Source organism: Orbicella faveolata, unplaced genomic scaffold, assembly GCF_042242905.1.
Source record: "Orbicella faveolata isolate gen_17 unplaced genomic scaffold, um_ofav_v1 contig_47, whole genome shotgun sequence".
NCBI classification, from domain to species: Eukaryota; Metazoa; Cnidaria; class Anthozoa; order Scleractinia; family Merulinidae; genus Orbicella; species Orbicella faveolata.
The window spans coordinates 14,130,188-14,152,184 of NW_028301577.1; the positions used below are offsets into that span (position 1 = coordinate 14,130,188).

General features: G+C 38.3%; 2 protein-coding genes and 1 pseudogene across 2 annotated transcripts in view; all 3 read left to right on the forward strand.

Annotated features, from left to right (window-relative positions):
* LOC110056983 (protein phosphatase 1F-like) overlaps nt 1-21,997 on the forward strand; it is a 37,131-nt gene that overhangs the window by 7,323 nt on the left and 7,811 nt on the right. Inside the window, exons 2-4 of the mRNA XM_089279655.1 lie at nt 4,997-5,100; nt 5,626-5,828; nt 7,787-7,975. Of these exons, the coding sequence (XP_089135781.1) occupies nt 4,997-5,100; nt 5,626-5,828; nt 7,787-7,975 (496 nt within the window). The remainder of the gene's footprint in view (nt 1-4,996; nt 5,101-5,625; nt 5,829-7,786; nt 7,976-21,997) is intronic.
* Nucleotides 8,202-10,381, forward strand: LOC110056952 (uncharacterized). The gene is made up of 3 exons (XM_020763515.2): nt 8,202-9,160; nt 9,263-9,362; nt 9,822-10,381. Exons 1-3 carry the CDS (start codon nt 9,029-9,031, stop codon nt 9,920-9,922), a joined length of 333 nt encoding a protein of 110 aa, XP_020619174.1. The 5' UTR covers nt 8,202-9,028; the 3' UTR covers nt 9,923-10,381.
* Nucleotides 10,558-12,218, forward strand: LOC110043853 (uncharacterized; annotated as a pseudogene).

Here is a 21,997-nt window from a genome sequence, read left to right on the forward strand (position 1 = left end):
TTGACAGCTCCACCCCTGTCTTCCAGTGGTGAATCTTTCAGTCACACGCGACCTTCAGCGCAAACGGGTCTAGACAAAACCTAAGTTTTGGTGGACGTCTCGTTGGCAACTGTGTGCAAAATTTACCTGAAAAAGTGAAACCTTGCAGCGGTCCACTCGTAAAAATTATCATTTTACTTTCGGTATATACGGCTAGCTCACTAAATACCTTGGCATTAAATATTTCTTGAAATCTATAAATGAAGACATTTGTCGGGGTTTTCAACGGCCATTCGCATGCATGACCCTGAGAGCATGCTAATCTACACACAAACAAATAATTTCTGCACATATTTTTCCTGTTTTTCTTGGTGTTAAAGACTGAACAATACTTAATCCTATAAAGTCCTATAAAACTTGTAACTTATGACCTTACAAAATTATAAGGTTTAGAAGACAAATACATGCAGAAATAATTTGTGTGTATATTTGCTTGCTCACAGGGTCATTCATGCATGTGAATGGCCGTTGAGAAACCCGACCTGCCCATCTTCAGTTATAAATTTCAAGGAATGTTGTCAATGTATTTAGTGAGCTAGCCGTTCATACTGAAAGTAAAATGATAATTTTTATGAGTGGACCGCTGCTAAATCGCTCAGAAGCGCATCCAAGTCAACGTCATCCATTTTCCTGCGAGAATTACTGTCTTTACTGTGAAACTGAAACAGTGTCTATATCTTTTTGATGAGGTGTGAGTGACATTTGATGACAGGTTGTGTCAGAATTAAACCAGTGGGAATTTCCCATTGCTGGAAGAACAGGTAATTTTGAACGAATTTAACACATGCATGGCAGACAGTCGTATTTTTTAGTGCCTCTCCCCATTCGTCCTCGCCGTTTTTACACTTGTTCCAGACCTTTCAATCCAGTATTGACCGTTGCTCGCGTTCGCAAAAAATACAACTGTTTTGCAGTCTAACATGATCACCAACTAGATGAAGTTTGAGAATTTTTTTAAAGTGCCACTTCAAAAATTGTTTTTCACTAAATATAAATCTCCTTTTCCTGATCATCACTGCAAGAAAATTATTGTTGTGGCTATTTTCATTAATTTCCAATGGATTTTCAAAGTTTGTAAAATTAGCCTTTTCCATGTTCACGACGTCACTAGTAGCCCGACCCAGATTCCACTTTGCACAGTCGTGAACATAGAAATTACAAGTTACAAGTTCAAACGCCTGTAGAAATGCAGGGATTTTGTCAATCAAGGTTATTTTTTGCTGAAGTAGTTGAGGAAACTAGTAGATTTTATTTAAGGAAAAATGTTTTTAACCGCACAGCCATGGGCCGAGTGCGGTTCATGTTCTACCCTTGGTTTTTTTTTTTTTTTTTTGAGTTTTGTCAGTGACCAGCCCCAAGCTCCCTCTGGGCCAAATTTTAAGTCACGCAACGTGTGATGTTTTTCCGCCAGCAGCTGTTAAAACATTAATACAAGGACAATTTTACGGGTATTGTTTTCTTTGTTGCGGGTAAACTATATTTTCTTTTGGTTTTATCAAAGTGTTTGATTCAAAGGGAATAATAAATACGCTAAAAAAAGTATTACGTCAGCCATGGAATGCGCTGACGTTGCAGCTTTCAATTTCACTAGGTGACAAATAAGATCGTGTTTACTTTGCAAGTTGATTTTGCCAAAAGCGACAGTCATTAATTTATTTTCAATTTAGAGAGTATTTCTTGAGGTTTTGGGCAAATGAAGTAAATTCTTTGGCTGTTTCATCACAGCAAGTTCATAGATCAGAAGGAAAATTAAATGTTTGCAAGCCAAGAAAAGAACATGTCAGAACATGCAAGGATTACGTCATTGGTAGGGAAATAACCACTGTACTAATGATAGCTGTGGATAAGGCAATTCTTGAATTATGTGACTCATGTGACTTCTTTGCTAGCCCTTTACTTAAGGGAAAAAACAATTCAACTTAATTGTGACTTTAAAGAAAGAAAGCTGTTGTTAATAGTGTTTGTATCTTCATGCCCATACATATCCCGAAGAAAGTTCCAGATCAAGAACATTACGTCATCAGAGATTCCACAATGGCTACGACTGATGGTGCAATAATACAGTTTGTGTTGATCAAGTGATGTGGTGTCTACAGTAATCAATGAATCATTAAGGATTGCTTTGGAATGTGCAATGTGTTGCAAATGTAGTGCTAAGAAAACAGTTAAATATTAGGAGCACAGTTATAAGATTGAACAGATCTTCTTGTTTGGGGTTAGTTTAAGTTTATGGTATCCATAAACTGATGTTAATGAGACCTTAGAGACAAAGACAGGTACACACATTCTGCATTGTAACACTTTATTTCAGAGACATGTAACACTATGAACCTCTTGTCACGCTCATAGGTAAATCCCAGTAACATGAGTAACATGCCACCAATTCCTGATCTCAAGGTCCATCAGGGATTCCCAGTTGAAAACAATCACCCCCTTTAGATATCACAACAAACCTTTCATTTCCTAAGTAAGGCCACTGTTATCTACATCTGAAGAAGCTAGTCATAAAAGGGGATAAGTGACGATTTTGGTTGCTTTTCTTTTTTCTTGCACCAAATTAGCTGAATTTTTGCATGTGGTCTTCAATGTAATAGAAAAACGTGTTCCCACTGGAGACAGGTCCGGAGAAATTACCTATTCCAAGGTGGCTACCCCCGGTACCACCTGATCTGTACACCCCTAGGAGGGGCTCCCCCTCCTGGTTCCCTCAGTCTCCCGGGACTGTGGGATGTGGGCCTCACCCCTGGAGGCAGGTCTGGAACTTTTATTCCAGGGTGACTACCCCCGGCAACACCTGATCTGTACTCCCCCAGGAGGGGCCCCTTCCTAGGCCCCTACTCCCAAGTCGTCCTTCCCTGCCACCCAAATTTTACCCACAGCCAGTGTGTTATTTCCTAAATGTAGTATCGTTAGTGGCAGCTCAGACCAGGCCTTGAAAGAGGATCATTAAGTGGCGCTTTAATACTCCTTCTTTTTAAGTGGAATCAAGAGAGATTTACTGGAATGTAGAGAGATAATGACACTATTCATTAATTGCAGTTCAATGACACAATTTACGTAATATTATGTATAATGCAATTCTTTGTTGACACTCCCAATAATTAGCACCATAGAAATAACTATACAACACACAAGAATTAACATAGGCATGCAAGGCGTGCAAGAGTTATTTTTTGTGAATTAAAAGCCCCTGGATGTAGCAGCCTCGGTGGACTCTTCTTAACAGTTATGATAAGATTAATTGAACAAGTTTGTTAGGTTACGATGTACAGCGAAAAAAAATTAGCATTTATTTCACCTTAGGATATGTGATATCAAGCCGGGTGTCGATAAAACTCAGAACAAGGAACATTCCAGAACATTCCGGAACATCGAATAATTACAAGAAAAATATGTAAAATGAAAGTTTCAAACATAAAATTAAAGAGTTTCCATAAAACTAACCTTTAAGAAAATCTCTGCTAACTTTCGGTTTTTAAGAATTGAAGGCTTTCGTGCAAAAAGGGTGTATGTGACATTTTGGGCTGATTTTTATTTTTTGCAGGATTGAGCTAATTTTTGGCAGACTGACTAGTTTTATTATTCATCTAATTACGCGTTTCTCATACTGTTGCTTCGTTAGCGCAAGTGAATAAGGCACTGAACTGGCTGGATGCAAGTTTGTTTTGTCGTGACACTGGTTCGATACGACGTCTGTCAATTTTTTTTCCGGTCTATTTCTCTACTTCTTTCAAAAATCAAAACATCTATTTAAAAAATACCGTGCTGTCAAAGCTGCTAAAAGTAACCGTTTAAGTTGGCACTGTGTCAAAATCCACCTTGGAAGGATTCACTCCAATAGATGCTGCTTGGAAAACTAAGTTTTTTTGCATACGTTATTTCTCGAAAACGAAGCACAAATCAACAAAAACAATTATGCAATGATGCTTTTCATGTCAAAACAAGTCAGTCTGCCAAAATTAGCTCGATCCTGCAAAAAATAAAAATCAGCCCAAAATGTCACATACACCCTTTTTGCACGAAAACCTTCAATTACCATTAATGTAAGATATTAAAATGCCTCTGAAGAGACATGCTGCTAGATTGGCTTCTTGTTTGTTTATTCCGACCATGTGAACAAGAGTCACTGATTCGTCAGTTTTAATTGAAACTACTTGTGCATGAAAAACAAAAGTGTCAAGTTACCATTTAATATCTTGTTACATTTACCTGTAGCTAAAACAAATTTCAAAACTCCAGCAGTGTTCCCATTCATAACTAGCTGTTGATAATTTGTTGGGTTTGACAGAGATGAATATCTCAGTATTGATTCCAAGAAACGTTTTAACAAGAAGACAGTATTACTCTGTAAACGGCGCTTCTTAATTGAGACTTGCATTCACAAAGGTCATCAAGGCAAAGCCTTGATGACATGTTTGTGTATACCAAAGACTATGATTCCTCAGCTGATTATCAAATTTTGAAATCTTTTGAAACCCCTCTACTAAGTCCTGGGCTTAACCACAGTAAACACAGCATCAGAAATGTCGGAATAAGGCCAAAACTTATACCTGTTTCTGTTTATAGAAAAACAAAGATGGCCATTCTAAAATCAGGATGAAATCTTCACAAACATGATTCACTTTTACAAGTGACAATTTGATTGGTTGTTTATAGTAGCCCAATCTGATTGGTGTGCCATACATACATACTTCACTCAGTCACCCACTCGCGTACTCACTCACTCACTCATCCATCAACCCGCCCATAACATACACTCAAAAATAGTAATCACAAATGGTTGAATCAACTGAGAACCACTTGATAGGGACCTACACAAATGATTACCTCTTAATTGAACAAAAGTGATAGAGTCCCTCAGCCTGAGTCATGCAGAATGCAGGGACAATGCCATGCTGTAATAGGAACATATTTAAATGACTGTATGAGTTTCTTTTTTCTTAATTAAATCTTTTAGTGAAGCTCCAGAAATTATCACAGCGCTTCTCACTCATGCTGCTGTGAAGCAAATCACTGAAAGAGATCTTTCTACCTACAGAACTGATGAATCAGAGGATACTTGTAAGTTGTTGAGTACTCAGATATGCTTATATCTTTTTTAGATGTTTTTGGTCTAGGAATGTTCAGGGCTATAGATAGTATGTGTCATGTGCATGTATGGCTGTAGTATTATATGTAGCTCTGTCTTTTCTAAAATGACCGTAAAAGACTGAGAGAAAAAGATATAAATTTATACTGAAATTACAGTTCTAAGAAATAATTTTAATAGCAAACAAATACTGGTAGTGATAAAATTAAGGTACTTAATTAGTGGTGTGCCGATCATCAATTATAATTATAATTATTGAACATTGATTGAAAATTTAAACAAACTCAAAAGTTGATTTTGCTTGATGCAGGAAAAATTCCCAGAAAACTCATGTAGCATTGAACACTATTATCAATGGGAAAGTACAGGTGCTCTGTTACAGGCTTACTATTGAATACAAAATCTCAACTGATTCCCAACACTAGTCACAGCATGGGTAAAATGATAAATATATGCTATTGATTCAACTATTCAACAGTATTTTCTCCTTTTACCAGTGCTTGATGCCCCCAAAATTGCCAAAGATGTTATAAACAAAGTTATAGAGGTTTGCAAGCAGTGGGACAGAGAACCTCCATGCTTTTATAGATCAAAGATGCTGTATGAATCATATGTTCATGCCATTAAAAACACAAGGAGGAAAATGGAGGATAAACATGTTATCTTTCCTCAGTATAACAATATGTTTGGATTTCCACAGGTAACTCTCTTCTCTAGATAGTAATGCTGGACATGTGATAAAGTTGTGCCATTATTTTGATATTGGATGACACATTCAGTCAGTAGACTGAACATTTGTTTGATCCATTTTAGTCATGGATATTATATAAGTATTAGTTTTCAGGAACAAGTTATGGACAAGCCTGAGGCTCTTTTATTTTATTATCCTTCAAATAATATATTTTTTTAGATATTGGTAGATGGAAATAAATCTACATGTGTGGTTCTGAGTACTGTACAATGTAAAATTAATATTGTTTTGTTGTTAACACACATCTCCTAGGGCTATATGCTGTTCAGATTTTCTATATCAGACACCAAGTAATTCTTGAACGCCTCCACAGGGCTTGAAAAAACCACTGTCTGCTCGTCTGGGGCAAGTGCATTTTCCATTCGTGCAAATAACTTTATCTCCTCATTTGCCCCATGGGCAAGAACCCAGGCAAGCCGTCCGCCAACTAAATTTTTGAAAACGAATTTTGAAACGAGTAAATTTTGGGGACGTGTGAAATAAAAGTGTTTAGATGAAGCTCGACAAAAGTTATAAATTATATTGTTGTTTTGTTGATTTTGTGATACCTGTTCATCGTTCAGACATGGTTACCTAGCAGGTGATCAAAATCTGCCCCAATCAAATTTCTTTCTACAACTAACAATAGCCCTGTACAACTCAAAAACGCTGTGTTTGGTTCTTAAAATTTTAGCAGTTTTTTTGCAAGCATTTACCAGTTTCACTGTACAAAAACAAACTTGACATGATTGTATTACTGCTGTAGAAGCTGTACGCAAAAAGAAGCCGTATATTTCTACCACAAAATGAAGCCCTTGCCAGCAACTAAATCCCTGTGTTGATCTTGGGCAAAACATACAAGTTTTCTGGTAGAAGCATGAGCTTACTTAGGCGCCACTGTGCAAAATAAAAAGTGTTTTTAATACAATTAAAAAGAAATTGTTTAGAAAGTCACCAAAAAAACTTTCAGTGTTCCTGGATTTTGACAGGCAATGGTTTTCCATTCAAACAAAGACGTTTTCACTCAACTGAAACTATTTTTCAGCCACCCAAATGAAAAGTAAAATGTACTTGCTGGCTTAACAAATTCGACTAGAGTTGGGCCTGTTTCAAAACTGAAGAGGAGAAGCCAAATTGTTGGGGTTTTTTTTATTCTACATGTTTTTAATTCTACGCGCTTCTCTTCAAAATGATTTTTTTGGAGTTCAGCAAGATGTAGCAGATGCAGTTTAATGTTCAAGGAGTTGAGATCAACCTTTTACGGATTGAAGACATTGATTCAAGGACTTTTGAAGATACCCAGCATGTAATCCAGGAAAGAGCAAGCAAGTACACAAACATGAAAATGATCAAAACTAGGAAGATTACAAGCAAGTCAGACAGGTTATTACATTCAACAAGCCAGTTAATTACTTCCATTTTGTGTCATGAATTATTATACTTAGTTTGAAGATTGTGATTTTGGTCCTGAATAACTCATACATTTACTCTTCATTAACTTGCCGCGTAGTGACACCATAAAAATATGGACACTTGCTGTGGTTCCTATGGTATCTGCAACAATACAGCTTAACTGTAAAATAGATTCGTGGACATAAACCATGAACAACAAATTTCACAGCGTAAAATCACTTTGCAGTGACTAAGTACTTCAGAATATGATTTAATAATAATAATAATAATAATAATAAAATATTTATATAGCGCCAATCCACTATTTGTCCATGGTGCTTTACCTTAAATAAAAAAATATTTAAAAAGCTAAAAAAGGGAAGGGGAAAAAAAAATTTTAAAAAATCATCTAAAAATTAAAAGAGTTAAAAAGCTTGTTTAAAAAGATCTGTTTTTAAATGCCGTTTAAAAATGTCAATCGAACTACTGGATCTTAGTAGATCTGGATTTATAACTTCAATTTTTTCCATTTTAAGGAGTACACGAATCAGGCCTTCTTTGCTGTTTATGATGGCCATAGTGGAGTTGATGCTTCCAGTTATGCTGCCACCCACCTTCATTGTCATCTGGCAAGAAACAAAAACATCGATACTGACCCAACATTGGCTTTGAAAGAAGCATTTGAAAAGACTGATGAATGCTTTGTTGCAAAGGCTAAAAGAGAGGTTAGAAGTATTACTATAACCTTGACTTTAATTGACAAAATTAATAGAAGATGGTTTTCCATATTCTCTAAGAAAATAATGCACATTTGAGGTTTAGAAAAATTGCTAGTGGAAGCACAAGCAGAACAAGAGTGCATTCAGCAGTTTTTCTAGAACTCAAAAGGGCATTGTTTTCCTACATGTAGAAAACATAGTGAACACCATCTTCTTTTTTGTTAGAATATAGCTTGAAAAAGTGGAAATTATCTGAAAAAGGGCAGTGATTGCACTTGCAACACAACATCTGGGACCTGTGTGCTCTTGACAAAAATTTCCAGCTGTGTATCTATACACAGATGCAAATGATGCATGTTCATCTGAGGCTGTTAGGAAAGTAGATGAAAGAAAAAAGGAGCAGGTAAGAAAGACAAACATACAAAAATTAGGTTTGGTAATTATACTTCAAACATAAGCACACAAGGTGTGCTTAAGTTTTTTTTGTGAATTAAACACCCTTGGAGTTACCAGCCCTCGGTGGAATCTTGACAGTTATGATAAGCTTAATCCAACATGTACAGCAGATAAGAAAACAACTTAAGGTGGCTCCTTATAGTTTTTTGACCACGCATGAACTGGTTTCGAAATCGCAATGGCCTGAGCTCTAAAAAATCTATGCAAAAGTCGTGCGCGAGATCACGCAATAAAATGTCAACAAACATGGTGTCCAAATTTGTAAAAAAAAATTTCAGAGCAGTTACGTGAGTCTCTTCCAGTTTCAAAACATTTATCGAGTAAACAGAAGACACTGCCCTTCTGTACTTAATACAAAAGAGAAACATAAGAGGTTTGCTGTAGCTTCAATTGATTTGTCCAATAGTCACGCAAATTACTTGGATGGGGCGAAACAGCACAGTTTGTTACCTCATGTATTTGCAGTCTTTGGTGGTGTTTGTGGAGCAAACTCAAACTCAAATGAAATCCCGCTAAATCTGGAATAAGCCAGGATGTAACTCCCCAGTTCGAACAGCAGGTTGTCCAACAAGCTGACAGTGCACGAATGAGTGCTTTAAAAAAATGAAACAACAAAAGAACATTGGCCCCATGAGAGAGGCGTCAAAATCTTGGAGTGCTAAAAGGAAACTTGTCCTTGAAAGCGCCACAGATGAAAACAAGCCACCTTCCAAATGTCAGACAAGAGGTGCAAAGGTAAAGTACAATTCTTCAAGCATTGCTCTTGTTCATGCAAAAAGTATAAATCGAGTTCGGAAGTCAGTAAATCTAAATCGCATGTGATGAACTTCTTCATAGGCTGCCATGTTACAAGAAGAGTCTGTTCCACATGGAACCCGCCTTATTGATCTAGACGTCTTCCATCAAAATATCAAACAGTGTCACTTTTGCCATTCAGGTAACATTAGAAGATCTAGATGATAACAAGCACAATTTATATAGGAAAAGCATTTTCTTTCCTCAACTTTTTTAATTCACTTCTTTTTGAATTTCCGAATCTAATCGCCCTCTTAACAATGAACGCAAATACCATCCCCCCCCCAAAAAAGAAGACAAAACAGAAATAAGGCAACATTGTTTACAAGCATAAACATCTAAACATCTTCAGAAGCCCCTACAGAGATTTATTTAATTTTAAATTACAGGAAACCCATTTCATAGTTTTTTTCCTGTCTAAAAGTTGGTATACAATACAGTATTGTTCAAAGCTTTTGATTACATTATTTTTTCAGAATTATTTAAGTGGAGAAACTAAGCTTTGCACAAACCAAATTTAGCCATGGTGTAATGTATCTCTTATTATCCCACCACAAAAGTACTATAGTTCCAAGTTAAGTTTTTTTATTAACACACTTAGGTCCACTGTCATTTTGCAATGTGAAGAATGAGATTCAACATGGCCTAGCCGGTACATTCTTGATACCCTGCTCATTTTGTGGCAAAACCAATGAGATTTAAACTTCTGGGGAACAAAAAAGTGGCAAGCGTGGACCTTCACCTTTTGATATAAACACCAGAGTTACTTTGGGTTGTCTGCCTGCTGGGATAGGGCAAATGAACATCGACAATGTACTGTCAACTAGTAACATTCCAACTATCAATTCTTCCACATTTAAACGGAGAGAAAGGGAAGTAGGTAAAATCATTGAAACTGTAGCCACAGCAAGCTGTCAAGAGGCACTAAGCAATGAGAAGGCACAAATCCTTAATGATGGCTTCCACCTAGATAAGGATAATTTGGTTTCAGTTCCTTGCTCATTTGACATGGGCTGGCAGAAGAGGGACAAAGGCCATAATTAACATACTGGTCATGCAGCAGTAATGAACCTTACAACTGGTGAAGTTTTGGATTACATTACATGAACCAAGACTTGCAGATTCTGTGACCACGGGGAAAATAGCAACAAAAAAATTAAAGTCCATGATTGTCACAAAAATCACAATGCTTCATCAACGGCAATGGAGCATGCCTCAGCTTTGGAGATGTTTAACAATGCCCCCCCAAAGAAAGTGAAGTATGCCTTTTATACTGGAGATGACCACTCCACAACTGAGGCTCACATTCGACAGAAAGTCTCCTATGGAGGTATGGAGTGTAGTGATATAATACATATGAAGAAATCCTTAACTACACGATTATATAATTTAAGCCAGAATGCAAAATTTCCTGATAGCTCCATCTTGTTGCAAAAGGTAATAAATTACCTGGTAAAATGTTTCTCCTATGGTGTTGCACAGAACAAAGGAAATGCAAGAGCAATCAAGGCAACCATTTACTGCATTGTTCCCCATGCATTTGGTGACCATAAAAACTGTGACAATAAGTGGTGTAAATTCAAGCAAGATCCAGCTTCATATAAACATCATGACCTTCCATATGGGAAAGACTTGTTTGGAGACAAATTGAGATCTGCCCTTGAAAACATATTCGGTGATTACTGATGCAGTGGCTGACAAATTAGCCCCCGTGACAAATTCACAAAGGAACGAAGCTCTAAACAGTGTAGTTGGTTCGAAATATCCAAAAATCAAGTTCTATGCAGATAGCAAAAACAATGACTTTCGTGTAGCGTGCAAAGTTGCACAAACTAACTTAAGATATGGATATGTTAGCCAAACCCTTGAAGCACTCAATATCAAGCCTGGAAAATACTGCACAGAGTATAATGACAGAATGACAACCAAAGTTCTTCATGATAAAATCAGAAAATCAACTGTGGATTTTAAACACAGAAGATCTCAACTTAATTCCCAAAAGTGTTCACAGACAGCCAGGAAAGAAGCTCAAGAGGGCAAAGTTTATGAAACAGGTATTGGCCTAAACTTTGACTTGACATCTATCATGTCCTCTACTACTACCTATTGTCAAGCATGTGTAATGGCAATGCTACCAAACCAGTTTAAAGACATTGAGAACTTTGCGCCCAAGATTACCCTTAGGCCTGTAGCAAAACAAGTTAACTACGACGATAACATATTCTACAACTTCTTGATTTTTGACACCGAAACAAATGCAACTGGTAAATCTGCCGAAATCTGGCAACTATCAGTAACTAACAAATCTGCTTCACACAAGTTCTCAGTCTACATTATGCCCACACAGGACATCAATTTGCATGCTTCAAAAGTCAATAAACTAAAAATAGTAAAGTTCAACGGAGAGCGTAAACTGTACAAGGATGAGAAAGTTGTAAGAGCTATACCTTTTGATACTGCGATTGCTCAATTTAAGGGCTATCTCTCACAGTCCATAAACATAGCCAAGAACACCACCAACAAACAAGTCCCTATGGTTCTCATTGGACACAATGCCTCCACGTTCGACACTCCAGTTCTTTTAAGAAATGTTGGAAAGGAATTCCCTTCAAAGCTGCAATCTATGAATGTCTAGTTTGCTGATTCTCTTTCTCTGTTCAAAGACCTCTTTAAAAGTCAACTTACTGCTTTATGGAATGCTAATGGCACATTTCCGAAGACTAATCAGCCCTCTCTCTACAAGACCCTGTTTAATCAAACCTTCGAGGCACACGATGCCTTGGAAGATGTTCTTGCCTGAAGAAATATTCTCTTTTCTTCAAAATTGGAAATGTCAAATAAGACCATCGTAGAAAACTCGTCACTCGCCGACACAAATCATGCATTCGAGGACTTGGTTATCTTGATGGTCGCCACAAAATATTGCAATCCTTCCGTGGTAAGCCATACAATCCAGAAAGAAACGATGGCGCCATAACGAAAAGCATAGCAGAAGAAATTGCCGGGAGTGGTTTGGCATATGAAGATTTGAAGAACGTGTACAGCCATTACAGGCAAGAAGGAGTCATCGCAATTTTGTCGAGACCACCATCATGTGCAACATCAAGATCACCATGAGTTACTCGCACTGACCGAATTTTAGCAGCCGTCGTTGCTCATATCCAATGTGCTAGCTGTCCATAGGGTAAGATTTCCTTCGCTTAAATTTCCATCTCTAAACATATGTCATAATATTTCCAAAAATAGCTTTTAGGTAGGACATAAGAGCTCAAAACAATTTACCTTGTTGTTAGAACACGCCACTGACGGCAGTGGGCCATTGATACGCATGCGCACATGGTCATCTCGAAATTCTATGGCGTCACAAAGAAGCAAACGAAGAAAAACCATGCTCACTTTTCTCATGTTTCCTTTGGTGAAATTTTGTGAAAGTTTGTATACTTCATGATATAAAAGCCTACTTTACAATATCATTTTGAAACAAAATTTTATCTCAGGATTTCTCTTTTTTAATCAAAAATAGGAAATTGTAAAATTTTTAAGAATCCACAAGATTAACTTTTCACTTTTGCAAATTAAAGTATTGTCCAAAATCGTTTTCACAAGACTGCCGAGTTTCGAGATGTAGTTTAAAGAAGGTAACTTCAGAAAGGGAAGCAAATAGGTGTAAAATAGCAAAAAATGGTTATATTTACGATTCGTTGTTGCCATGGCAACAGTCTGCGATGCACTTGTATAAACGAAAACAAAACCCTTGGTGTCTTGCTAATCTTTAGTGCAAATGCCAGGAGCTTAAACCCAAAGGTGAAACAAAAAAATCATTTTTAGTTCTTCATCCTTCTATAGGGGTAGATGTTGTTGATACTGTAGGGAGCCACCTTAAGAATTTGCACTTTAGGAAATGTGATATCAAGCCTACTTTTTTACCAGTCGGTCAGTGGCTTTGTTTATTAGAACTATACAGAACTGTTACCAGCAAGACAGCTAAACATCATGTGATGTCTGTAATAGTAGCTAATCCAAGTAATGGTAAACTGCAGATTAGTGTTGTTTCTGTATAGCTTTTCTGACTCATTTTATAACAAGAACCAATTTAATTATAACATCGTCACGCAGTAGGGTAGTTTTATTCTGTTGCCAGCAATGATCATAGATTTTTTCAGTTTTGATATTCCACGAAACCCCTTCAAATTAATATCGATTTCAGAACCCATTAATAATGAGAAGACGTTAAAGGTAAACAGCACTAACTAACTTGAGACTTGAAACAACCAGACACATGCATGGAAAACTGTATAAATTTTATAAGATTCCATGAGATCTGCAGAGTTTGGAAGTTGCCTTGTCACACATTTATTGTCATGTTACCCTTCCCAACGCCTGAGTTTGTTTTTGGTGGAAAAAGTCAGTTACAGAAAACGTTTCATCTCTTTACGAGAGACATAAGTTCACCTCTTTTAACTGCGCAAGGATTACTGTTTCAAAACCAAAGAACCACTGTGTCGCCTCAAAATATTCTCATTAATTTGCAGTTTAACTTGCTGCCAAGAAGTCTTCAGGAAAATTTGGAGAGTTTCCATACCACAAGCCTTTAAGAAAATCTCTGCTAAAAATTCCCATTTTTAAGAATATTTGAGAACATTTTGAAATACATTTGACAATGAATATTAAAAGAATAAAACTATGACGTTTTGAAGTCATCTTGACTCCATTGTCAAGTAGAGGTGCTAGCTGTTTTTTGAGATTAAATACAAATAAAGGTGATAGAGTACATTAGAATAATAAGTGTTTCGTTAAACAAGCAGTCAGACTCAATACTGTGGAATGAGCATGTTAATGTGTGGGTGTGGAATGTGCGTGGAATGTGTGTGAGTAATGCAAATCAGTTTCATAACATGATTTTATCTGTTAGTTGAATAAATGGACTCGATGAGTAAAGGTCATCTCTTGAAAACTGGTGTCAGGAGTAAAGGGAATCCGCATTACCTGGTCTCTCTGACAATCTAACAGTCAATTACGGCAGATGGTCTCCGAAAACCCGAACCATTGAGCTTCAAGGGTAGTGTCGTGCCAAACTGGAAACATTTCGCCCAAGAGGTGGAAATATTCATCGCCACCGCTCACGGAGAAAAGGATGACAGAACCAAAGCGTACATCTTCTTGAATTTGGCAGGAAGAGAAGCGATTGAAAAGGAGAAATCTTTTATTTACGCTGTACTGAGCGAAGATGGAACCGTTCGAGATGAAGCAGAATCTTGCGAGAGTATCGAAGTGCTGAAAAGAAAATTTGCTGAAATTTTGCGACCCTCGTGGAAATGTCATTATGGAAAGGCACAAATTCAACACCCGAATCGAGAAAGAAGGGGAATCATTTCAGTCATTTGTAGCTGATCTCAGAATCCTAGCAAATACATGTGAGTATGGCATTTTGAAGGATGAGCTTATTCGTGATAAAATTGTATGTGGTGTCAGCTCTCGGCACGTTCGAAAGCAACTCTTAAAAGAACGGGATCTCACACTCAATCGCGCTACTGACATTGGCATTACCAACGAATTATCAGACAGAAACAACACCGAGCTCTCGTCGAACCAAGTCAGTGATCCAAAGGAAGAGGTCCATGGTGTCGACAAAGGGGGTTTATCGAAGAAAGATTCCAAACCTAGTATCGAAAATTGTCAAAATTGTGGTGGTAACCATGCAGCCAAGCAGAAATCATGTCCAGCGTTTGGCAAGAAATGTCTTCATTGCGGAAAGCCCAATCATTTTGAAAAAGTTTGCCGTTATAAACATGATGGTGGGCATCCAAACACTCAAGATCCTCAACGGCGTCCTAGGCGTTCTGTCCAAACGGTCAATCCACAATATCCTATCGGACAAGATGAGGATTTATTCATTATCGATGCAATTACATCCAAGCCGGGAAAGAAAAGTGAAATTTTCTGCACAATGGAAATCAATGGCCAACCAGTTGAAATTATAATTGACACTGGCGCCAAATGTAATGTGATCACACTCAATATATTCAAAAGGATCAGCCGCAATGAGAAGATTGATAGGATGAAAGCAGTGCAGTTGGTTGCCTATGGCGGAGACATGTTAACTACCCTGGGCAGTGTGAAGCTCGAAGTTCATTTACAGTCGATGTCCTGTAACCTGGAATTTCACGTCATTGACTAACTGGTAACACCATTGCTTGGTCTCATGGACTCTTTAAGCTTGAATCTCATTCAGTTGCACAGCATGGTCCATGAGGTTGATACCACTGATGCCTTCCGCGCAGCAATACTTTATGAGTACAAAGACTTATTCCAAGGCAATCTTGGCAATAAAGCCGTTGTTTACAAAATGAGGCTTGATGCCAATGTAACCCCTGTGATTAGACCGTCGTGCAGAATACCCCTTACAATGGTGGAGAGTGTTAAAAGAGAGCTTGATAGGATGGTCAAGATTGGAGCAATCACACCCCTGTCCAAACCGAGTGGGTCTCACAAATGGTAGCAGTGAAGAAGAAAGATAGCAGTATTTGCATCTGCATAGACCCGAGGGATCTCAATAAAGCCCTTAAACAACCCCATCATCCTACGAGGACGGTTGAAGATGTTGCATCACGTATGTTCAATGCCACAGTATTCTCCACCCTTGACACGAGAAGTGGTTTCTGGCAAATAAAACTTGATCATGAATTTTCACTACTCACAACCTTCAGCACACCATTTGGAAGATTCCGCTTTCTGCACATGCCGTTTGGCATCACTTCTGCCTCAGAAGTCTTCCAGCGTGAGATGGAAGAGCTATTTGCTGGGTATCCCTGTGCCATCATCGTTGATGACCTGCTAGCATGTGGCAAGGGAACAGCAGACCATAATGTTAACTTGAAGAAAGTGCTAGAAAGAGTGCAAGAAGTTGGCATGAAACTAGCTCCGAAGAAATGCAAGTTTCGCCTTAACCAAGTATCCTATGTTCATCAGTTCAGAAATGACGGTCTCAAGCCTGATGAAGCCAAAGTTGCAGCTATTAAAGAAATGCCAACATCGGATGGACCAGAGGCACTGCGTCGATTTCTTGGCAGAACCAATTATCTCCACAAGTTCATTAGCAACTTCAGTGAGAAGACAGCGCCACTACGCGAATTGCTGCGGAATGATGTACACTGGAGATGGGAGCCAGCACAGCAACAAGCTTTCGACGCCCTCAAGGCAGACATCTCCCAACCTCCAGTCCTGTGGTACTTCGACCCCTCAAAGCCTGTCACGCTGTCTGTCGATGCCTCAAAGAGTGGTCTTGGTGCTGCGTGCTTACAGGATGGTTATCCTGTGGCCCACGCCTCACAAGCCGTAACAGAGGCAGAAACTCAATATGCGCAAATTGAGAAGGAGCTGCTTTTTGCCACATTTGCAGGCAGAAAATTCCATGATTTCATCTATGGTCAGCAAACTAATATCGAGACCGATCACAAGCCTCTCACAGCAATTGTAAACAAGCCTCTTCATTTAGCCCCAGCTCGTCTTCAGTGTATGCTTTTGCAGCTTCAGAAGTATGATTTGAGGTTTATCTACAAGAAAGGGACTGAACTTTACGTCGCAGACACGCTGTCATGCTCCTACATCGATGAGAAATCTGATCCAAACATGAATGAGCAGGTTGACATCCTGTCCCTTACATCAATTTCTCCAGCACGTAAGGCCAAACTTCAGAAACACACTCTTGCAGATCCTGTGATGCAGAAAGTTACCCATTTCATTTCTAATGGCTGGCCAGCAAAGTCCAAGAGTGTACCCCCAGAGGCACAGCCTTTCTTTCCAATCAGAGATGAGCGTATTGTGGACCATGGAGTCATCTTGAAAGGCTGAGAGTTGTGGTTCCACAGACCTTAAGTAAGGAGTACCTCCACAACCCCACAAGGGGCATCCTGGAATGGACGCTAAAAAGAGGAGAGCAAGAGAAACCGTGTATTGGCCTTCTTTGACACTCGCCCAATATTGATTCTGACGTAGCGTCATGCTAGCCTTGCAACAGTGCTCGACCCCACCAGCAGAAAGAACTGCTTCTCATTCACCCGGTTCCAGACCTCCCTTGGTCCTTAGTGAGTGCAGACATATTCGACTGGAGTGGACTGATGTACCTGATACTCGTCGACTCCTACTCCGGTTGGTTTGAGATGAGCACTCTCAGCGACTTATCTAAAAGTGTGATCATGAAGATTGAACAACATTTTGCTGTTCATGGCATTCCATCCAAGTTGCTGACGGACAATGGTCCACAATTTGCAAGTAGGGAGCGAATGGAGCTTCGAGCATGTTACTAGCAGCCCCTACTTTCCTCAGTCTAATGGTTTCGCGGAGAATGTAGTCAAACAAGCCAAGAGCCTTCTTGAAAAGTCTAAGAAGGATTGTTCTGACCCCTTGCTTGGCCTTCTTAACCTCTGGAATCAAGTCCTAGCCTCTCCTGGTCAGCAGTTAATGTCAAGGCGTACCAGATATGTTCTTCCTGTTGCGAGGAAACTCCTTATTCCAAAAGCACTCAACACCAGGCACGTCTCCTCACATTTGAAGCTTAAACGCCAACAGCAAAAGTTATACCACGATCAGCATGCCAAACCTCTCCTACCTCTCCTCTCATAACATGATTTTATCCGTTAGTTGAATACAAACACGTGCAAAAGTATTTAGTGAAACATGTATATACTGCATGCACTGTCATGTCAAACACCAATGACAATGAAACACTTATTTTAATGTACTCTGTCACCTTTATTTGTATTTAATCTCGAAACTACAGCTAACACCTCTACTTGATAATGGAGCCAAGAAGACTTTGAAATGTCATAGTTTTATTCTTTTAATATTCATTAAGAATATTTGCCATTATTAATGCAAGATATCGAAATGCTGCTGACAAGACACTAACAAAAGAGACATCCAAACATTTATGTTAAGTTAAAGTTTCTGGATGTGCCACTAAATGGACTTCTTGCTTGTTTATTCTGAAAAACAAAAGTGTCAAGTTACCATTTGAAACTAAGAAATAAAAATATCTTGTTACATTTACCTGCAACAAAAGCAAATTTCAAAACTCAGCAGTGTTCTCATTTGTAACTAGCCGTCCATAATTTCTTTGGTTTTGATAGAGAAAACCACTTCAAATGAGTATCTCGGTATCGATTCCAAGAAATGTTTCAACAAGAAGACAGTATTACTTTATGAACAAAGCTACGTAACCGAGACTTGCATTGACAAACTGAAAGATTTTGCATAAACATAAATGGTGTGAACTGCACATAATGCAAATGGTATTGATGGCACCATGGTGAATATCATCACAGGCAAAAGTTCCCTCGCCATCCCAATAGTGCATTTTAGACTAAAACAATCATTCCTGTCCTAGAAATCACCAAGTTGTTTGTAAGACTCATTTCATTCGAAATTTCATGTGATGTGAAAAGCAAAGCCTTGATGACATGTTAGTATATGCCAAAGACTATGACTCCTCGGCTGGTTATCGAATTTTGAAATCTTTTGAAACCCATCTACAAAGTCCTGGGCTTAAGGTTACTTCCCACCTTTGCAGGTGTCCTTTGGGAAAAAAATCGTACGCATGCCAGTTTCAATAAAACCCCAACAAACTATATATCATAAGAAAGCTTAATAAATAAAAAAAAATTTCAGCAATGTTTTCTTTTAGGAAGTGTCAGGAGGCAGTGAGGTGGGAAACGACCGAGGCGTCTTCTATTGACAGAATTTATCAGGTATCGGATTCCGCACTAGAAGCAAAATGGCTGCACAGTCTTATTCACAAGGCATCAATCAACAAAAGTGTGTCGGGCTTTTTCAATATTCTGATTGGTTGTCTAGATATCCACGTCTAAAAATGGAGTAGCTAAAAATATGCGAGATGTGTTGTGTAAATGGACGCCACAGGAAAACTGTGTTAAATATCAAAATTTCCCAACACTTTTTGGTTTGTCGTTATCTCTGGAATGTTCTGGCAAAATTTCACGAAAACCCATCAAATCTGCATACCCTATAAATTCGCTCAAAGTGGATGTATTCCTCCAAAAATCAAATGCAAGATTTTGGCTTGTAAAGGTTCGTAAACAAGTCGCGCCACACCCAGAGATTATCATGCCTGATAAAACCGCAAACCAATGGAACAACAGGACCTCTTAGTATTTATGACAATAGATCGAGATTTCCCGGGAAAAGCATCCCATCGCAACATGTTTTTTATGTCTCGCTCAGTGGAGTTCAATTCAGTACGGCGACGTAATGTAATGGGCAAAGATGCCAAAGGCAAAGGCAAAACCTGCGCCAAAAAAGTTGAAGGCGGAAATGTGCCACTGAAAAACAAGACGTTAAGGAATCGACAGACAGCTTAAGAAATACTCTTTTTGCTGAAATGAGTTCCCTTGGGTAAGTTTCATTTTCTTCGTCACTTCCGCCAGATTCTGATGAAGAATCTTGTTTGCAGCCTGCGCTGACGTTGACTTTGATTTTTAAGCTACTTTCTCCAAGGATATTCGAATGCTCCAGATCTTCAGCAGATGCCAAGATTGTCGAAGGTGTTTGGCCAAACAAAGGGTTCTCGCCCGTTGACAAGATTGTGACACCTTCCCTGTTTATTAACTTTATTTGAAAATACGTTTTTTCTAAATAACTTGGCCGCTTTTTGAGATTTTTAATGTTTTTCTTTTGGAAACACTAGATAAAATGACGCACTTAAATTTTGTCAAATAAAAGAAAAAACGATTTTTTTGGCCTCTGAAGGTGGGAAATAACCTTTAGGTGATTCCTTAGAATTGCATTGCGCATCCCTACTGTGCACCATTTTCACGTCATTAGCGCGTGCTCACGAGCACATGCACGTACACAACATATACAAAATGGTGGCTCTTGGCTTGCGAGAGATAAATCGTTGTGTTTTTGTCGGAAATGAGTACCGGGACCTAACGATTTGTTTATTTAGTTTGAATGTAGAAATCACCTTCTTTCTATACAGTGAATATGGACCAATTTCTACTGCAGAGTAAAAAATTATCACGGAAAATGAGAGCATAGCTAGCACTCGTAAAAGATAATATGTGGCCCCAGAACACTGCATGCTTGGAACATATTGTATCCCTGTCGACTAAATATGAGTGCCTTTATAATGGCACGTACATCAAATTGGTCCTTAACATCTATGCAATACATCCATTGTTGTATTTCTCGCTTAACTTTCTCTCTATTTTTATCCTCTGTTAATGCGTGAGGTGAACGGTTCAAATATAAATGTTTCCGAAAGCAGATAATTTCAGGAATTATGGGGTTTTTCTAAGGTCCTCCTGCTCCTAAATAAACATGGGGACCCCCTTTTTTATTTCAAATTTTAAGTTCCCTCGATATAAGCAGCTAACAGGCAAAGTTTGAGAGAAAATTTGTTGTGAGTTCTATTTCGATGGAATTACCTTAACCATTGATATAAGTGCAGCATTGGAAATGTCGGAATAAGGACGATACAAGACTACTTGTTTCAAAGATGGCCGTTTTATTTTCACACACATGATTCACCTTTACAAGTGGCAATCTGATTGATTGTTTATGGTAGCCCTAATCTGATTGGTGCGACATACTCACATCTCTGACTCATTCACTCATAACATAGGATGTAGTCCAGCCCTGATGACTAAGAGGTATTTTTCCTTTTAAAAAAGTAACTACAAAACCTTGTTGATGAGCAATTGGCCTTTTTGTGCTGCACTAGTCACCAAATTGGTGACCTGTTTACAAAATTTGTTGCCAAATGTTTTTTTTTTCAGTCACCATGGCGACCAAAACAGTTACAGCTTGGAGTGCTGAGTAGCTGGTACTGAACAATCAGAACCTCCCAACGTGAAAACAGGGAGGGACATTATGATTTCAGTTTTTATCTTACGCCTATGAAGCACTTTTAATTAATGTTTTCACAATAAATATGATTTATTATTGTGGGTATTATTATTCCTGGCAATCACTTCTTGACAACCAACATTTTATTCAATGTTACACCGGTTAAGAAAAGTTATTAAAAAACTACAAAATCCAACGTTTCGGCTATTAACATAAGCCTTCTTCACAGGTAATACCATTGGGTTTTGAAGATTTTTAAAAGCTTTTCTTAACCAGTGTAACATTTTTATATTCATCATGGAACCACCTGGCTACAAATCAGTTTTTAAAATTTATTCAATACGTTCCTGTGGAAGTTTATACATGTATTTCAAGTCCTTGGTAGTGAAGGGGCTAAAACCCCAAAAGATCATCATCTACAGTAATAGATTTTGCAAACCTTCCAAACCTCCCTCCCATGCTGCCTTTTTACAGCTACACTCTGGCCTACGTTTTCTTCAGGCAGTTTGACATTGTAGTAAACAATGGAAGTCCAAGGGAGTAAAGACCTAGGCCTTAGCTTGTGAGATCTATGGTTTCAATAAGAGTAAAATGATCGTAAAATTCTTGGTCATGGTAGTAAGGTGGCCACTTGTGTTTGGGCTTGTGTGCAGTTAGCAATTTTGTGTCGGCTAGAAGTCTTGTTTCTTTCTCATGCCATGTCCTAGTTTAGTTTTCATGACTGTGTGTTTTATTTCATGCTAAAGTGTATGAACAACTATTGCCTCCTTACACTTCCAAAAGGTCATCAGGCCAGCAGGGGATGAGAATATAAAGAAAATTTATAACACCTGTAATAATTGAAGGGGTGAGTGCAAAACCATGCTAAGTGATGATTTGGGTGGAAAAAAAATTTTTCGCGAAAGGGCTTGA

Excerpts from the sequence above, each read along its gene's own strand:
- LOC110056952 (XM_020763515.2), top strand. The coding sequence starts at position 9,029 with ATGAAACAACAAAAGAACATTGGCCCCATGAGAGAGGCGTCAAAATCT. Across the intron at positions 9,161-9,262 it reads GTCAGACAAGAGGTGCAAAG|GCTGCCATGTTACAAGAAGA; the intron begins GTAAAGTACAAT and ends ACTTCTTCATAG. Across the intron at positions 9,363-9,821 it reads GTGTCACTTTTGCCATTCAG|GTCCACTGTCATTTTGCAAT; the intron begins GTAACATTAGAA and ends TAACACACTTAG.